The sequence below is a fragment of the Periplaneta americana genome, chromosome 13, assembly GCF_040183065.1.
Source record: "Periplaneta americana isolate PAMFEO1 chromosome 13, P.americana_PAMFEO1_priV1, whole genome shotgun sequence".
In the NCBI taxonomy this organism is placed as follows: Eukaryota; Metazoa; Arthropoda; class Insecta; order Blattodea; family Blattidae; genus Periplaneta; species Periplaneta americana.
The window spans coordinates 34,074,451-34,091,375 of record NC_091129.1 but is presented as its reverse complement, the minus strand read 5'-3'; the positions used below and the strand labels follow the sequence as shown (position 1 = coordinate 34,091,375).

At 32.7% G+C, this 16,925-nt stretch overlaps 1 protein-coding gene across 4 annotated transcripts in view; it reads right to left on the bottom strand.

Moving 5' to 3' along the window:
- br (broad-complex core protein) overlaps window positions 1-16,925 on the bottom strand; it is a 263,269-nt gene that overhangs the window by 53,770 nt on the left and 192,574 nt on the right. The window contains exon 6 of one of the 4 annotated variants that reach the window (XM_069843018.1): window positions 1,797-2,044. The exons of 2 other annotated variants lie outside the window; for them this stretch is intronic. In XM_069843018.1, the coding sequence (XP_069699119.1) occupies window positions 1,827-2,044 (218 nt within the window). In that variant the 3' untranslated portion in view covers window positions 1,797-1,826. Of the gene's footprint in view, window positions 1-1,239; window positions 2,045-16,925 lie in introns of those variants that run through there. One more of the 4 variants, XM_069843019.1, reaches the window with a different exon arrangement.

The following is a 16,925-nucleotide window of genomic DNA, read 5'->3' as shown; positions in this document are numbered from 1 at the left end:
GTATTTCAGTATTATCTTTGCTGAAAGATTTGCAGGAGTTTAATCTCATTCAATTGATGTAGTGAGGGTTATGTTTGCTACATAATGAAATGTTGTATCATCGCTTCTAACCCAAGCCATTACGAAATACAAGATCAATAATTACACTTTACTAGTATTCGCAATGACAACTGAACAGTATAATATTCAGCATTCATGTTACATGCACCATAATTTTGAAAATTTACAAATCCCCTCCTGAAATATGAGACGCACTGAATAATTGCAAATAAAAATATTACAATTTTGAAGAGAGATGAGTTAAGAATATAAAATTATGTTTTGATGTTTTTAAAAAGTAGAGACCTGTTAGTGTTCTCAAATTACGTTACATTCAATGCAAAATTTCTTACCATACAATTTTTACAATATTCATTTACATTAACTTATTATCTTAAATATGTAATGTAGAAAATTTAAACGCTATTATAAAGAATATTATGTACATCTAATGAAGCTCAATTTAAAATTTGGTATGGTATCATGCCAATCAACACTATCTTCCAATTAGAACGTAGAAGAATCAAACATGGAATCAATCCATCCTCAATCATTGAAATAAAATTATTCTTAATTTCAGGTACATTGTGACACACACAGTTTACTTAAAAAATGAAATAAAAATATAGACACATGAACTCAGCTTCAAGAATAACAAATCCAACCACCTATTTTTAGACAAGTATTAGCACTCTTCTTAACAAATTTTCTTTCAATATCAAAATTAAAACCCAAAATACACACTGATTTCTTGAGGACTGCTAAATTCTACGCAATGCAAAATGACAACCTAAAAGCAATATGTCAAAAGAATAAGCATCGTAAGTTTCATATTCTTTCATCATATGCAAGTCACTAAGAGTAGTAGAAGATGGGGCATTATCAATACTGCAAACATTGGCATTCACCTAAACAACCACTAAAAGCAACAGTTAAAGTGCAAGCAGAAATTAAATAGACAAAGAATGGTGAACACAACATAGAACCATACACAAACTAATTAAATAATGGTACACAAAAGGAATGGAGAGTGTGGTAGAAACTGTACACAGGAATTTCTATAGGTAATGGCCCTTAAGAAGTCCTTTGGGTCTTGCACATCATTACAGCAAATGTAGCAAATCTTAAATGGGAAGTGGATGATTTCTTCAGTGGCTATTAAGGCAGGTACCAATTTACATATTACAATTATTAGGATATATATATTTATTTATTTGTTTCATATGTTCTGTACACAGCAGTCTTAAATTTTTCGCTACTCTTAGGAGTTCGTAGACATCATGAAGTACATAACTTTCAATTACATTATACCCAGGAGAATACATTATCTATTTTCTTTTTATAATACATGTTCACTATGTCCTGTTATTAACTTCCACTTTGTAAATGATAATGGGATATATACATATTTAGGAAAACAAAATTAAAGAAAATTCAAAACAATATTGCATTCAGGAAAGTTGACTGCGTATATTCAAAGAATGGCATCGTAATTTATAAATTTCTTATACAGTCATCCCATATTGTTCATGTTTAAGACAAAAAAATACTTGAAAGTTATTTTAGAACAATAATTTTTTTTACAACCTATAAATACATTGTTATTTAAACTAATTGAGGAAGTTGTAGACTGCATTGTTCCTGAGAACAAAACACCTCCAGATCTTCCTCAAGGCTTCAATCCCAACGGACTTCTTATTTGCCTCTATGTAACTATAGCCGAAGAGATTATAACGTGAAAATGTTTATGTAAGTACCTTGGAAGCAAGTTTATTTTAAGAAAATTTTTAAAAGAATTTAATGTCAACTTCTCCGGGTCGTGTTTTGTGGTAGGTGTAGATGTGCGTCATGAGACTGTTGCGCGAGCAATAGACACGTTCACAGATGATGCAGCGGTACTCTTCCTGGCGCTCTGCATGCTTGTCTGCAATGTGCCGCTTGAGGCTTGCTTTCGAGCACAGCACTTTGCCACACAGCTGGCAAGTAAACACTTTCTTCGGTGAGCCTGCAAAAACATAACACGTAAAAGAAACAATGGACTAAACCATACGGAACTAAATGAAGTAAGGAAATAAAATAACAAAACTTCAAAAATGAAAACAATGGTAAAAGAAGCATTCGTCTTCAATCTAGAGTTTTAGCCATCACTTCGAAAGTCTAGAGATAGAAAGAGAAGTTTCAATGTATGACAGAGAATGAACATTCCTTCAGCTTTTGGTAAGTCATGCCTCTACAAACTTCTTGAGAGAAACTAAAAACAGAGCAAGAGAGACTTAAAATTAAAAATAAGTGAGATAAACATAAATAATGAAAACTACAGAGAGCAAGCTCTCAATGCATACTCAGCATCAAACACATACATTACAAAAGGAAAAAGAAATGAGCCTAGAACCTCACTTAAAATTCAAAACAGAAAAGATATGAGGCTAGAACCTCACTTAAAATTCAGAACAGAAAAGATGAGACTATAACCTCACTTTAAATTCAAAACAGGACTATTATTACTTTATCTTTGTAATTAATAGAAAGCAGAATATGATAAAGAAAGTTAACAAAAACTAATAAGTGCAGGAGATAAAAAAAAATCCATTACATTCAGTGATGAAGAGGATCAAAATAAATCAATACATAATTAAAAGATATAGGAGCACAATGGTAGAGATAAAATGAAAATGTAAAGTACTGGTAATGCTTATATTAATATTTTGTCTACTTAACACTCCTGTTTTAAGGTTTCTGATACTCATTCACTTCATATTTTGGTAGAGTCCAAAGTCACTGATGATGCAATGATGGAAACAATCCGCATTTCAAATATACTTCTGTGTCAAATAATATCCTTATTTCATAGTGGACCAAACAAGATCCTATTTTCATTTCAAGTAACTTCTATGCGATTTTATACTCAGGCCGACATAATAGTAAAACAATTTAAAAATTCAAAGCAAGTAGAAGTTAGTAAGAAAGAAAAATCAATATAAATATTGAAGGAAAAAAAAAATCACACAAGAAAATATATAATTTAAATAATACACAGTAAATGCTGCAACTGGTCAGAAAGAGAAAAAAGAAATCGGCTGGTTCACTGACTAAGAAGAAACTGCCTACTGATGGATGCACTGGAAGTTTGTAGTGAAAGACCTGCCCTTGGGCAGAAAGCTATGGATGGATGGATGGATGGATGGATGAATGAATGAATTAATTCAATATTAAAAAATAGGAATTATATCCTCCATTATTTGTGTCTACACACAAAAAAAGTATTTCATTATTCATTACTGTCATGCTTTCAAATTTCAGATGCCCTTATATCTTAAGAATGTTTCCTTTTTCTAGAACTAGAAATTCTTATCACTTATATTCCTATAATAGACATTGCAAGTAACTCTTAGATATTGTGACGGAGGGTTGCACTGGCTGCTAAGATCAGACATTTTCTCTTAAGGCAGTGAAAGTATCTAAGAATTTTGCTGAAAACTATCTCCACTGTCCAATACAAACATCATGAATACATAAAAACAACATTCTTCCCCCACCCTACGCTACAGAGAAGAGACCTTAAATCTTACACCATGGCCTTTATTTGAAATGGAATAATTTAGCTAACAGTATGACGAAAAAGGAGCATTCATTTGAAATATTTATCACAATTGGAACAGGGTGGAGGTAAACTCCTGTAATCTTCAAAATTCTAAATTTGAAGGACTATATCCATCAGCAGAGGTGTAAAGTAAGGACATAAGACAATAAGTGAATTCTCATGATTTTCGAAGGCTTAATTAGAAGGAATATATTCATTAGCAAAAGCGTATTAAGAATACACATACTACCCATCTGCTAGTCGAATATAAAGTGTTAAATATTCTTATAATTGAAGAACATATAAAATTAAGTACAAAAGTTATGACAACTTTTTTTCTGACATAAACTGCAAATTTTTCTTGTAGTCAATTATTTGAGAGGTTATTATGATCTCAAAATTGATGTAAATTGCTCATCTATTTATATTTAGTTTTTACTCAAATAAGATATTTAAGAAATTATTAAATTATGACATAAGATTTGGTGGATTGAGAAGGTAAAGAATGAAAAATAATAGCTCCAATTTTAAGTAACAGCAAGAGATTCTTCGTCATTATTTTTCATAGTAAACGTTCGAAACCATCCCTTTGCAAAGGTACATTCTTTCTTTTTTCTCTGCACTAACATTTGCAGTCTTTCAGACACCTTTTGGCACTTTATTTGAAATGTATTTATATAAATTAAAACTGTAAAACACATATTTGTTCGTGCACATTAGTATATTCTCAGCAACATAAAATATATAACTGCATCTCTAAATTTGCTGTTTTGCAGAGTTTGTATTCAGTCTTAAACAATGAAAATATATAAGGTCATTCATAAATCACTTTACAGTGCTGTAAATATTTGAAGTAGGAAACATTAATGATTAGTACTTTTACAAGAATTTTCAAGTTCTAAGCCATGGTTGTATCATATTTATTGAGACACAGCTGGTACAATGCTACTATGAAAGCAATGGGAGACTTTCTTAAGGTCTGAGAAATTGTAGAACACTTAATAATTTACGAAAAGGTACATGTTCCATTTAATTAGGAGATTTGAGGAAACTGGTACTGTTGCTGATAAGTACAAATGTGGAAGATCAAAGGTCATCAATGATGTCACTACTGATGAGGTGCTTCAGACAAGCAATGAAATAAGAACCATAGTAATAATTATTATGGAATTGGAATTAATAGTTAATCAGTTGTCCAGGCATCTTCAAATGAGTTATAGCATGGTTTGAAGAATTCTAAGCAAACATCTTAGTCTATATCCACATAAACTAGAGTAAGACCAGTGTCCCCACTCAAAGAAAATGATAAGCAGAAAATATGTGGGGCAGTCAAATGAAAACGGGTCAGATGCCAAAAAGTATAACAGAACATTTATTACCTCAAAAGTAATCTCCAAAATTGTTTATACATTTATCCCACTGCAAGACAAGACGATCAATCTCATTCTTGAAAAACTTGTGAGCTGTCTACCGAACCAGTACTTTACCCAGTCACACATGTTTTCATCCAATGCAAAACGAAGTCCACGAATATCTTTCTTCAACTCTCCAAAAATGTAAAAATCGCATGGGGAGAGATCTGGACTGTATGGGGTGTTGAAGTGTTTCCCAACCAAATCTCTGAATTGTATTCCTCACAGAGTTGGCAGTAGTATGTGGGTAGCTATTATGATGAAGAATGATAATGCCGTTCAATAGCATTCCAGGACGTTTTGACTTTATGGCACATTTCAGTTTCTGTAAAGTTTCTTCACAATGCTGTGCATTGAGTGTGGCCCCATACTCGAGAAATTCAATAAGCAGAGGACTCTTAGAATCAAAGAATAATGTCAACATGACTTTACCGGAACTTGTGTGTATTGCTATGGACTTTTTTGGTGGCGGACAATTCATGTGTTTCCATTGTTACCTCTGCCATTTGCTCTCTGGATCAAAATAGTGACACCATGATTCGTCCCCACTGACAATACGAGAAAGAAATGTATACTCTTCCTCGTGGTATCATTGCAAGTGATCCAGTGAAGCAGCCATTCTGTTTGCTTTTTGTTCTTCTGTCAACTGATGTGGAACCCATTGCACGCAGATTTTTCAGTAATGCAGATGCTTCATTGCAATGACGTATATGGAACCGTAACTTATTCCCACCAAACGACGAAGTTCTTCCACAGTGATCCGTCGATTTTCCCATATAAGACTATCAACCTCAGCAACAACAGGAGTAATGGCACAATGAGCCTGTCCTGGGCGAGCATCGTCTTGCAGTGACACGCGTCCCTCTCAGAATCTCTTGTGTCATTCCAGTACACGCGAACATAACATGCTGTGTTCGCCATAAACAGCAGACATACAACGATGGATTTCCCATCCTCCTACTCCTCTGACAGTCAAAAATCGCACTACACCTCGCTGTTCTTCCTTACCTGCCTGCATTAATGATGTTGGATGAACACACGTATCTCTAACCACACTTCCAGCACAATAAATGGACTAGTGTGTAAGCAGAGGTTGTAACTGTGCTTTCGTGAGTCACCACCAGATGTCAGTTCAGCAATCAAATTCTAGTGATACTAACTTGCTCGCCGTGAGATATATGCATGGTGACCCATTTTCATTTGATTGCCCCTCATATAAGATTTTGACTTGTACTAGCAGAAATTCAATTTAATAACTATTGGTTAGACAAAGATTTCTGGACATACGAAGTACACTGCTTTCTTAATGGTGAAGTTATTACACATAGTAGCAGAATTTGGCCTGAAAATGATCCCAGGTTTCATTTCAACATGGTCTTCATGATTTGAAAGTCACTGTAATGTGTGGCTTCACTTCATGTTTCAGCATTGGTTCATATTTCTTCGAGAAGACAACAGTAGAATAACGGAGAATGTCACATCACAGTAAACGAGGAGTGCTGCTACAGTATGCTACAGAATTTTATCATCCATAGACTGAGGAATCACAATCCGGGAAATTTAATCTTTATGCAAGATAGAGCAACAACCCAAATTTACACCCCATAAAACAATTAATTATACGGATCTTCGGTGAGTGTATCATCAGTAGATATCTTCCAACAATATGACCCACATGATCTCCAGATTTCAATCCAGCCAACTTTTGAATGTGAGGCTACTTATCGAGTTTTTGTGGCACACTCAACAATCCTAGATAAGATAAGATAATAACTGCCTCCCATTGGAGGTAGCCCAGAAGGACTCAGTATACTCTCCTACATGAATTTTAAAATATTAAATGTTTACATAAATTTTGTAGAAATAAAATTAAAATAAACATATATGAATATAAAGTGAATAAAAAAAATTAAACAGAGTGAATATGATGACTCAGAATTTGGCAAGAGTGTTTCAAAACTGAAGTTATGATGTCAGCAGTAAGTGTCTGTGGTAGTTCAAAAGTCTTCCTGAAGCTTTCAAAGAACTTGAGAATCATACCACGAGCTCCAATAAGAAGACCAATCACCTCAATGTCTTCAAGCTGGTATTTTGCCTTGAAGTAATCAACTGTTGACTGAAAGACTGGTATTTGCTGAACAAGGGAATGGCAACATATTTCCAAAATTTGTAAAAACCAAACCCCACTGTTTGTCCAATGCAGTAATGTTTTTGTTTTTCTACCTCAAATATTATGTTATAATAAGTTTTAAAGTTTGAAGTGACTTTTGAATGATCTTATATTTATTTATTTATCTATTTGTTTGTATGCTTATGAAGTTATCCTTATGCAAGTATTCAAATAATGGTTATTTAATATATAAAGGGACATATAAGAGATTTTGATGTAAAGCCTGAGCTTCTCTAAATAATATATTTAATTCGCACGATTTAAAAACATGCAAATATTAAAATACACACTACATTTGCTGACGGTACAAATATCCTACTTCAATTCTATTAATTTGTCAAACGCTAAATATGTAATCATTCAGTAAAAAAAAAAAAAAGGTATTTTCCAAATTTTCATTCAAGCCTTTATACAATATTTTAGGTATATGACTTACTGTGAAACTCCTTAAATTCTCTGAACAATACAGAGCAGTCAAAATGATTTTCACAGGTTTTTATTTTTAACAAATAAATGTAGGTTTGTTGTAGTTCATTTTTGCTTTGCTAACCATCCTTTTTCAAATGTATTCTTTTAGTATCCTTCCTGACTATGTTCTTGTTGGAACCAAGTAACAGATTTTTCAAATATGTTTCCAGCCTAAAATGTATGTTCGGATAAAGATTTTCCACACACATAAATCTTTATAAACAATTCACACATCAGAAAACACAATACATAAAAAAGTAATAAATAAATCTGTGGTATGACAGCCCATGGAAGTCCAAGGCCGACCAGTTGACTGCTGGCCTCATGTCCACATGCCTCAGCAGAGGTGAACGACCAACCAGTGTGGGAGTAATGTGTTGTCAGCTTGATGATCTCTCCAGCCATTATAGCTGGCTTATGAAACCGAATTTTTCTACTCACTGTAGCTCCCAAAATTCATCACAATGCTGTGTGGATACTAGTCTCGTACATTGATTAAAATTTTAAGAGAAAGATCGAACCAGCACTTACTCTGTATCACTAGTCCAAGCCATGATGCCTTAGACAATGTAGCTATGGTTCTGAACAAATTGAATTTACGAAGAGAAATTCTCAAGTGATGGATTAATTATATGATAAGTTGTAGGATAGGACGAGTTCTTTCATAAAATAGTATTTCGTGAAGTAACTAGTTGTATAAATAATATTACACATTACCTAATGAACAGACAAACTAAGAATGTATGGAAAGCAGCCTCTTCTCAGGAAAGAGTAACAAAGGACTCCGAATAATGCTTTCATATTTCGAATTCTGAAGTTTATATTTATAATTCGACAACTACAGTAACTTAATAATTACAATTTTAAATTCAATTGCACTTTTAAAAACTCACAAATATATATATATATATATATATATATATATATATATATATATATATATATATCAACAATAGAATTTCATAAAATGTTTAGTATGATTATATATTTCATGTGAACGAATTAAAGAAACTGAGTGATTTATATGATAACAGTATAGCAAATAAAGTTCCTCAAAAGTAATTCAATGTTATTTCAATATATTTAATGTACCAGTACTGGTATTCGCAAGAATCCAAAGTCTGTGTTAGTAATAAACTTTAATACAGGTTCAAAGAGAATGTTACACAATATAAAATTAGAGGGGAAGGTAGAATGGAATTAAAAAGATAATCATAACAGAAAATAAAGACAGTTCCAAAGCTCAAGATATACTGACAGATCTTCTTGAATACAATAATTACAGTACGAATAAATAAGATGGTGGTGAAAATTAAAATACCACTAAAAGCATGCAAATAAATAATATATAAAATAATTATTTACTACACACATAAAGTACACATGAGTTTAGAAAAAACTTTCAAGAAAAACTTTCCAAGTTTTTCTAACACAATATTTCTCAGGTATACATTTAATAAAACATATAAAAGTGGAATGAAATTGCATAACTGTAGCACGTTTTTATTTTACCCCATCTTCTACTATTCTACTTTTGCAAAATTCATGGCACAATAGAATGATACATAAAAAAGTAAGTTATCAGTAAATTAAAATTTTAGAGTCAATATACATAATATTCCAAATTCACTTTAAGAGGTGTTCACTTCGTTAAGAAAGACATTATGTTATTAAATATATGTATTATGGAGTTGCAGAATGTATTTACATGCAAAACTTACAACATTCAGAACAATATAAAGTTAAGATGAGGTTACTCCAGCATCTCTATATTTTCTAAATTAAGAATGTCTAAGGGCACACATGCGATCTGTGGTACATATTTATAGAATATTATACCTAAATCAAGTTTCGACATTATTTCAATTAAATTTCCAGGATTTATTTCTGACTAAAATTTTGTATCATCCTAGCTGTATATAACTAATATTACTTTGATCTACTATGTAGACACACATAGAGATTTATTTCGTTAAAACTGTGAGAACATGCAGACGGTTCTAGTGTAAGCAGAAAAACTCTGAATAGAAACACATGTCTGTCGAATTCAAATTGCAGCACAGTCACACTGAAACCATTTTGCAGAAGAAAATACATTTCATCCTTGCTTTAAATATTTCATACACATATCATCCCTTATTTAAAATTACATCAACCTATACCTGTTTTCAAGTTATTGTAAAGAAAATGTGATATTGTGCATATGATATGATGATATGATATATTTTCGTCACAGCACTTCTTTACGTGTAATGGTGTACCTTACATTTCTCTGTATCCGGTGCCACCATTAACGTATTATTACAATAACACATTATTTGCAGTACACGTTTACACAAATACTCCCATTTACCTTTTTATTACTTGGTCTAATTTCCCCTTCAGTATTTCTCCTACATTTCATTTGCTATTCTCTATTTGTTCATTAATCCTCATATATCTAATATTATATACTACTTTCAAACCCCCTTTTTCCTCCCAACTACTATTCACTAAAATCTCAATTTCATATTTTCTCTATAAATTATCATATTGAATTATTTGTCCTATTTGTTCTTTGACCTTTTATTCTATCTTTCTCTTATATTCATTTACTGTTCCAACGTTCAAATGTTAGTCTAATTTTATGCTGTCACTTGTTCACTTCTCTTAACCCTTTTTTCACTCATTCCTATTTGCGCTCACTTTCACTTTCTCACTATTCAACTTACACCTAATCCTTTCTCACTATTCTCACTTCCTATAAATACTTATATTTTAACTCCACACATCTGATTATGCACTTCCTCTCTCCCCTATACTTCTCGAGCTTTTCCAGTTTTACTTTACTTGAACTTTTTTGATCACATCCCCACATTTTTTAATCATATCTAATACCTCTGCCATATCCTCAGCTGTCGCAGGTTCTGACCTTTCTTTACTGTTCGTCTCTGCCTTATTTTTATCTCTGTCTTTCTTTCTATTTATTTCTTCTTCTTTTACTCTTTTATTTTTTCCCCCCACACTTTCACTTTCACATACTAGATTTCCACTTACACTCGAACCCTTATTCTTTTCACTACTTTCTTCCCTATCACTTCCTGACTCTTGGTTTCTCTTTTTATCCCCACTCGCCTTTTTTCTAGCGCCCGTGTTTCTTGTTCCATTATTGTCAGCATATTGTGCATAAATAATTGAAGACCGCCCTGGAATATGGATGTAACCAACAAAACTGTAATTCATGTTTCAGGAGAAAGGAATATTTCGTTAGGCCTGTATTTACTAGCACAACCACTTGACTAATCAAGGATACTGTACAGGTTTATTCAAATATGGAATCTAATAATTTATTGTTATAAATAAATGCTTCAAAGTTACTTTTTCCACTTCAATCACGTATTTCAATAATTTGATATTACATCCTTTTTTCCAAGAAGGTCTGCAATTGGTGACGGATTTTTTCTGCACTCTCAGAGGGTTCATGTTAAGTACAGATATTGTCTTCTGACAGCCTAACACTAAACAAATCACATGGTGTACCTAACTCCTGTGATATCTGATCAGCGTCTCACTAGGCCTGCACAGGTACGCATAAATATTTAATTATTGCAAATTTATCACAAAGTCCACAAATGGTTCAGGTGTGATAGTGCCAAAAGACTCACAAGGGAAGGGTTTCGACTCGAACAGGAATTTCATATCCAAAATTTGTATACAGGCCCATCTTTATATCTCTGTAAAGCTCACAAAAGCATCCGTTTGTGTAATGTGTGGTTTGTCTGTTAGAGCACTGTACAAGTTGAGGGGTGGGGAGAGTACTGCACAAGTTAAGAGGGTGGGACACCTTACCTGTAAGCCTAGCCTAGCCTAGAAGCGAGTGTGAGTGGTAAAATGTCTAAAGCCCATTTATGAACATTTTTCTCCAACGTTCTGTCTGAAAATATTGCAGCTAATCAAAAGTATATACTGTTGTGTGAGTCATTGAATGTGCACAAGGACGCAACCTTAATAAATGAATCATTCCAAGGCTAGGACATGGAATATATGATCATTCCACCTAAAAAACAAACTAAATATATCCAGCCTCTGGATATCTATTTCCTTAGACAATACAAAATATATGCTCGGAGGAAAACACATTACATAAGGACTCTTGCTGAGAATCCAGAACTTAACTTGGGAAATCGAGTGTTTACAATGAAAATGCACTCTGTTGTTGATAACAAGTTGTCTGCTCCAGTGTACCACCCTATGCTTCAGTATTCCTGGCAGTCAGCTGGTTACGTGAATCCTGAACAAGTCTCGGACTTCAAAAATTTAATTCAGGTAGCATTTGATTTTTCAGCACTGGATTGTGGTTCAGAAGATTGTTCAGGTGTTGCTTCTGTATGTTGTGATTATTACTCTGCTCCATGCTGTTCCATGCATTTTATAGAGAATCCTCATGTACATTTTTAAAGAAGTGTATTGACCAATAACAACCAAACGGAGAGTTACACAAATGAATGCTTTTACGGTCTTCATCACTATTGTAAGGTAAGCATCTGTACAAATTTTTAACCAAAAATTCCTGTTCGAGCCGAAACCCTTCCCTTGTCAGGGCGCAACAAGCTAATTAGAGTGAACAAGGATTTCTATTTATAAATGTTCACTTGGAGCCCTGTGCACACTACCGAAATTTTGACCAATCATTCAGTACATTTCTTATTTCGCCATGTACAAGTTGGGGAAAGGAACTGACCACCCTACCCCATTATCTCCTGGCTTAGTTGCTTCATGAGTGATACCTTATTGGTGTTACTTATCATGTTCAAACCTGTCTTCAGACAGTTGACTAAACAACAACAACAACAACGTGTACAAGTTCTGTAAAGAACTTACTCTCAACAATTAAAATGACACATTACATACAAAGATGTCATGACGAATGCAAACTGATAGAATGGAAATAACTTTTATATTATGAACTGGAAACTTCTGGAAGCTAAACATTATGTCTAGGAAGTACTTCAGTCAGATCAGAGTGGATGGATGTGAGACTGCAAATTTATTACAAAGTCCACAAATTGGTTTAGGTGTGATAGTGCCAAAAGATTCAGGGCACCACAAGCTGATCAGAGTGAACAAGGATTTCTTTTTAAAATGTTCACTTGGATCCCTGTGCACACTACCGAAATTTTGACCAATCATTCAATACATTTCCTATTTCGCCATGTACAAGTTCTGTAAAGAACTTACTCTGAACAATTAAAATTACACATTACATACAAAGATGCCATCACGAATGCAAACTGACAGAATGGAAATAACTTTTAAATTCACATTCAATACATTATGAACTCAAATCTTCCACAAGCTAAACATTATGTCTAGGAAGTACATTTCAGTCAGATCAGAGTGGATGAATATGAGACATTCATTTTGGGCAGATAATGAATGTAGGAGTTAAAATCAATTATTGTACTAATGTAAAGGCATCAAAAGAAAGTAAAAATAATCCTCCATTCTAAGCAGTATAATGTTTGTTCCAACATATACCCAAAATTATGTTCTATAGCATTGGGGAGAGGAAAAAACTTGTTTTAATAGAATTACCAATATGTTACTTTAAGTTAGAGCAAAAGCTTAGCATATTTACATGGAATAACACCAAAAAAATCTTATCACACTCCAATTTTCAAACTATTGTAATCCTACGAAGAAAAATAAGCATAGTAGTTAACATTTGAGTTGCATTAAAAAGTATTAATTAATTGATTAAATGGCGATCTTACTTGTGTTAATTGTGTAAGCATGTGCGGCTTACACCTGTTTCGGTGCTTCTTCACACCATCCTCAGAGCCTACTAGATCTCGGCATCATCTCGAATTTCGCTGCCTGTTGTGTGGGTGCATTCGATTGTTGAAAAGTGTTGAAATGTGGTTCAACAATCGAACGCATCCACACAACAGGCAGCGAAGTTCGAGATGACGCTGAGATCTAGTAGGCTCTGAGGATGGTGTGAAGAAGCATCGAAACAGGTGTAAGCCGCACATGCTTACACAATTAACACGAGTAAGATCGCCATTTAATCAATTATTTACATTCAAGTGTTAAAAGTAGTGTACGAAAGATTCAACATGGAGTATTAATTATTCAATTTATGTTAAATAGGAAGCTGGCTTAAAAATTAATATCATACATTAAATAGGAAGCATTTAATTGCAGAGTAATGGAATTCATTGCTACAGAACCAATTTGAGCAAAAATAATAATACGATCATTCTCACTGAGCACTGAGAAAAGATAATCTAGAACATATTAAAATAGCAGAAATATTGATAAAAAAACTTTGCATTATTAAGAGGGATTCGGCATTGTTTGCTTAGTGGCTCGGCAATAAGTTTCGAGGGTATTAAATAGATTATTTTCACATGCCTGGACTTGAATGGCACAGTACCGCACGCACTGGCCGAAAACTGAAGATAAGCGAGCGTTGGGCGTCATTTTACTCCTGTGTTTATGAAAACCAGTGATAAAGCTAGCACAGCCATGCGCTACTAAACAAAACATCACGTGTTTGTCTCCTGGCCTTGCACGTCACGGCTAGCTCCCACCTCACAGTCAGCTGGTTACTTCACGCACATACTATTTATTTTCTTTATTAGATATTTTCAATACTTTCTTATCAACGGTGCACCAGTAAAAAATATGTGTTTATTTGTACTTTCAATGCGGAATCTAACCATATATTTTAAAAATATTTTTTCGTGGGCAAAGGCGCCTTAATGAAGAAAAATCTAAATTTCTCCATTTCCATAAAAAGTAAGAAAAATAGTTTACATGTCAATATAAACTTTAATTTCTAAGCATCAAAATAAACCATGATTTTGATCATTGGGTGAAATGGTTTCAGAGCCACAACAGTTTAAAGTTGCTAATTTTATGAAAATACGATAAATTTAAATATTTTAAATTTAAACACTATGAAGTTCTGATGCCTCAAACTTTGTACAAAGCATTGTATCACAGTTGTCAACGGACAGAAAAAGTTTCATTGTATTTAAAAATTGCAAGTTCAATTTTCTCTATATTTCGGTGAATTTGAGATGGAATAGCCCATACAGTGACATTCATTCTCCTGATGGATCGACATTAATATAGAATAATCTCCCAAAATATTATGAAGAAACTTTACAAAAAATTAGGTAATTTTGTGGAGGAAAAAAAATATGGTTGAGCATTGACGAAACTACCAACTCAAGCAGTAGAAAAATAGGTGAACATTGTTGTCAATGTGTTTAAAATTGATTAAAATAATTGAATTCATTTTTGCTAAAGAACTGCCTGTAGCAAATCATATGACAATTTGGCTATTCAATGAAGCTATGCATCTATTATGGATAACAGGTGTGAAATACGACAATTTATTGTTGATCCTTACATAGGCATAGGCCTATATGAAAAAAACAATCAAAGGTCTTTCAATAATCTTTAAAAAAAATAATAGGCACATGTCACATGTGTGGTTCATGCTTTATGGAGGTTATGCGAAAAATATCGGAATCCTGTTTAACGTGGATAAATTAATTTAAAATGGAAAAAAAGTTTTCATTAAAGTGCCTTCAAAAACTGATCCATTTAAACAGTAAAATTATGGGGCTCAGTGGAAAAGGGGACCATACCTCAAAAACGAATTTTTTTAGGAGAAGCATTTATTCCACTGAGATTCTCTCTCCTCAAGTGAATAAAAGACATTTATAAATCCATACCATGTCCACTAGACACATGCCAAGAGACTGGAAGTTCATAAAAGAGGTCCTAGACGGCAAGACCTAACAGATTATCGAAAGATTAAAAATCAACAGGAATGTGACATGGGCCCTTTTCCACTGGCCTCTCAATTTTGAAAGTTTTACATCTATTGTAAATAAATCTGACAGAAATGATGCATTGTCGATTGAGATCCTTCCAACATTTATTAAAAGATTTGTTTAAAAATTGACTTGGCATTCATATTCACTTTTCAGAAAATATTAGAAATAGAAACCTTCTTTGCAAAATGGTTAGAGAGACGCAAGTCGTTGAAAAAACAGAACTCAGTATCAGATTCAAAAGTACAAGTGATGATGATGATGATGATGATAATAATAATAATAATGATAATAATAATAATAAAAATCATTTTAAAAACAGTGGATATAAAACTATATCTAAAGTTGCTCAAGTTTTGGAGAGTGCAACTGTAAGTGAAAAAATGATGTGCGTATTTGTGACCTCCCACTCTTTAAATATGCAAGGATGGAGTCCTGTGACGTAGAACAAACATTTTCGCAGTATAAGGCATTGTCGAGAGACAATCGACGTGCATTTAAATTCAATAATTTTAAGACTACATTTGTTATACACCGCAACTCTAATGGAATTACAAGCAATTAATGTTTTGCTGTTATCAGTGCATACTACAACCTTTCTCTTATAAAATAAATATTTCTAATGTTTTAGCAAATGCTTTTGTATTTTTTATCACATACAAATAATTAATTTTCAATTTTTAGCACATAAAAATGTGCTCCCTCAACTCAGTCATTAGAAAAATAGAGTAATATTATTCCTTAATCCCAATCAAACTGATTTTGTCTGATTGTCTGAGAGGATTCCTTATGCCAGATAGAGTGTTAAAAATTTCAAGTAGCATTTCTGCCATTAAGCAGCATGAATTATTGCTGTGATATGATTAAACAAAATATTGAACACTGATATCTGACATCCTATTTGGAATTAAGACAATCAATTTTATGAATGTACTTGAAAAAAAATTCCAAATTTTTAGATCTTGTGATTTTCATTTTACAGACTGTTAATAATAATAATAATAATAATAATAATAATAATAATAATAATAATGTTTTATTTTCGCTGGCAGAGTCAAGGCCATAAGGCCATCTCTTCCACTCAACCAGCCTTAATCAATACAATACATATTTAAATTACAAATATTTACACTACACTTAAAAGGTTCTCCAGCTATATTCTTCAGTTAAGTTTTAAAGACTAGTAGACTACATATTTATTTAAATTTAGATAAACCTGTAAGGTAAAGTAGTAACTTAATTTATGAGCTAATTTAATTCAATCAATTATAATTAATTTAAGATTTGAGATAGCTAGTAAAATGAAAATTAATTTAATATAAGCTTACTAGGACTATGTTACAGGGAGAAAAAAAAATATATATATACATATATATATATATATATATATATATATATATATAAATAAATCTAAAATATATTTC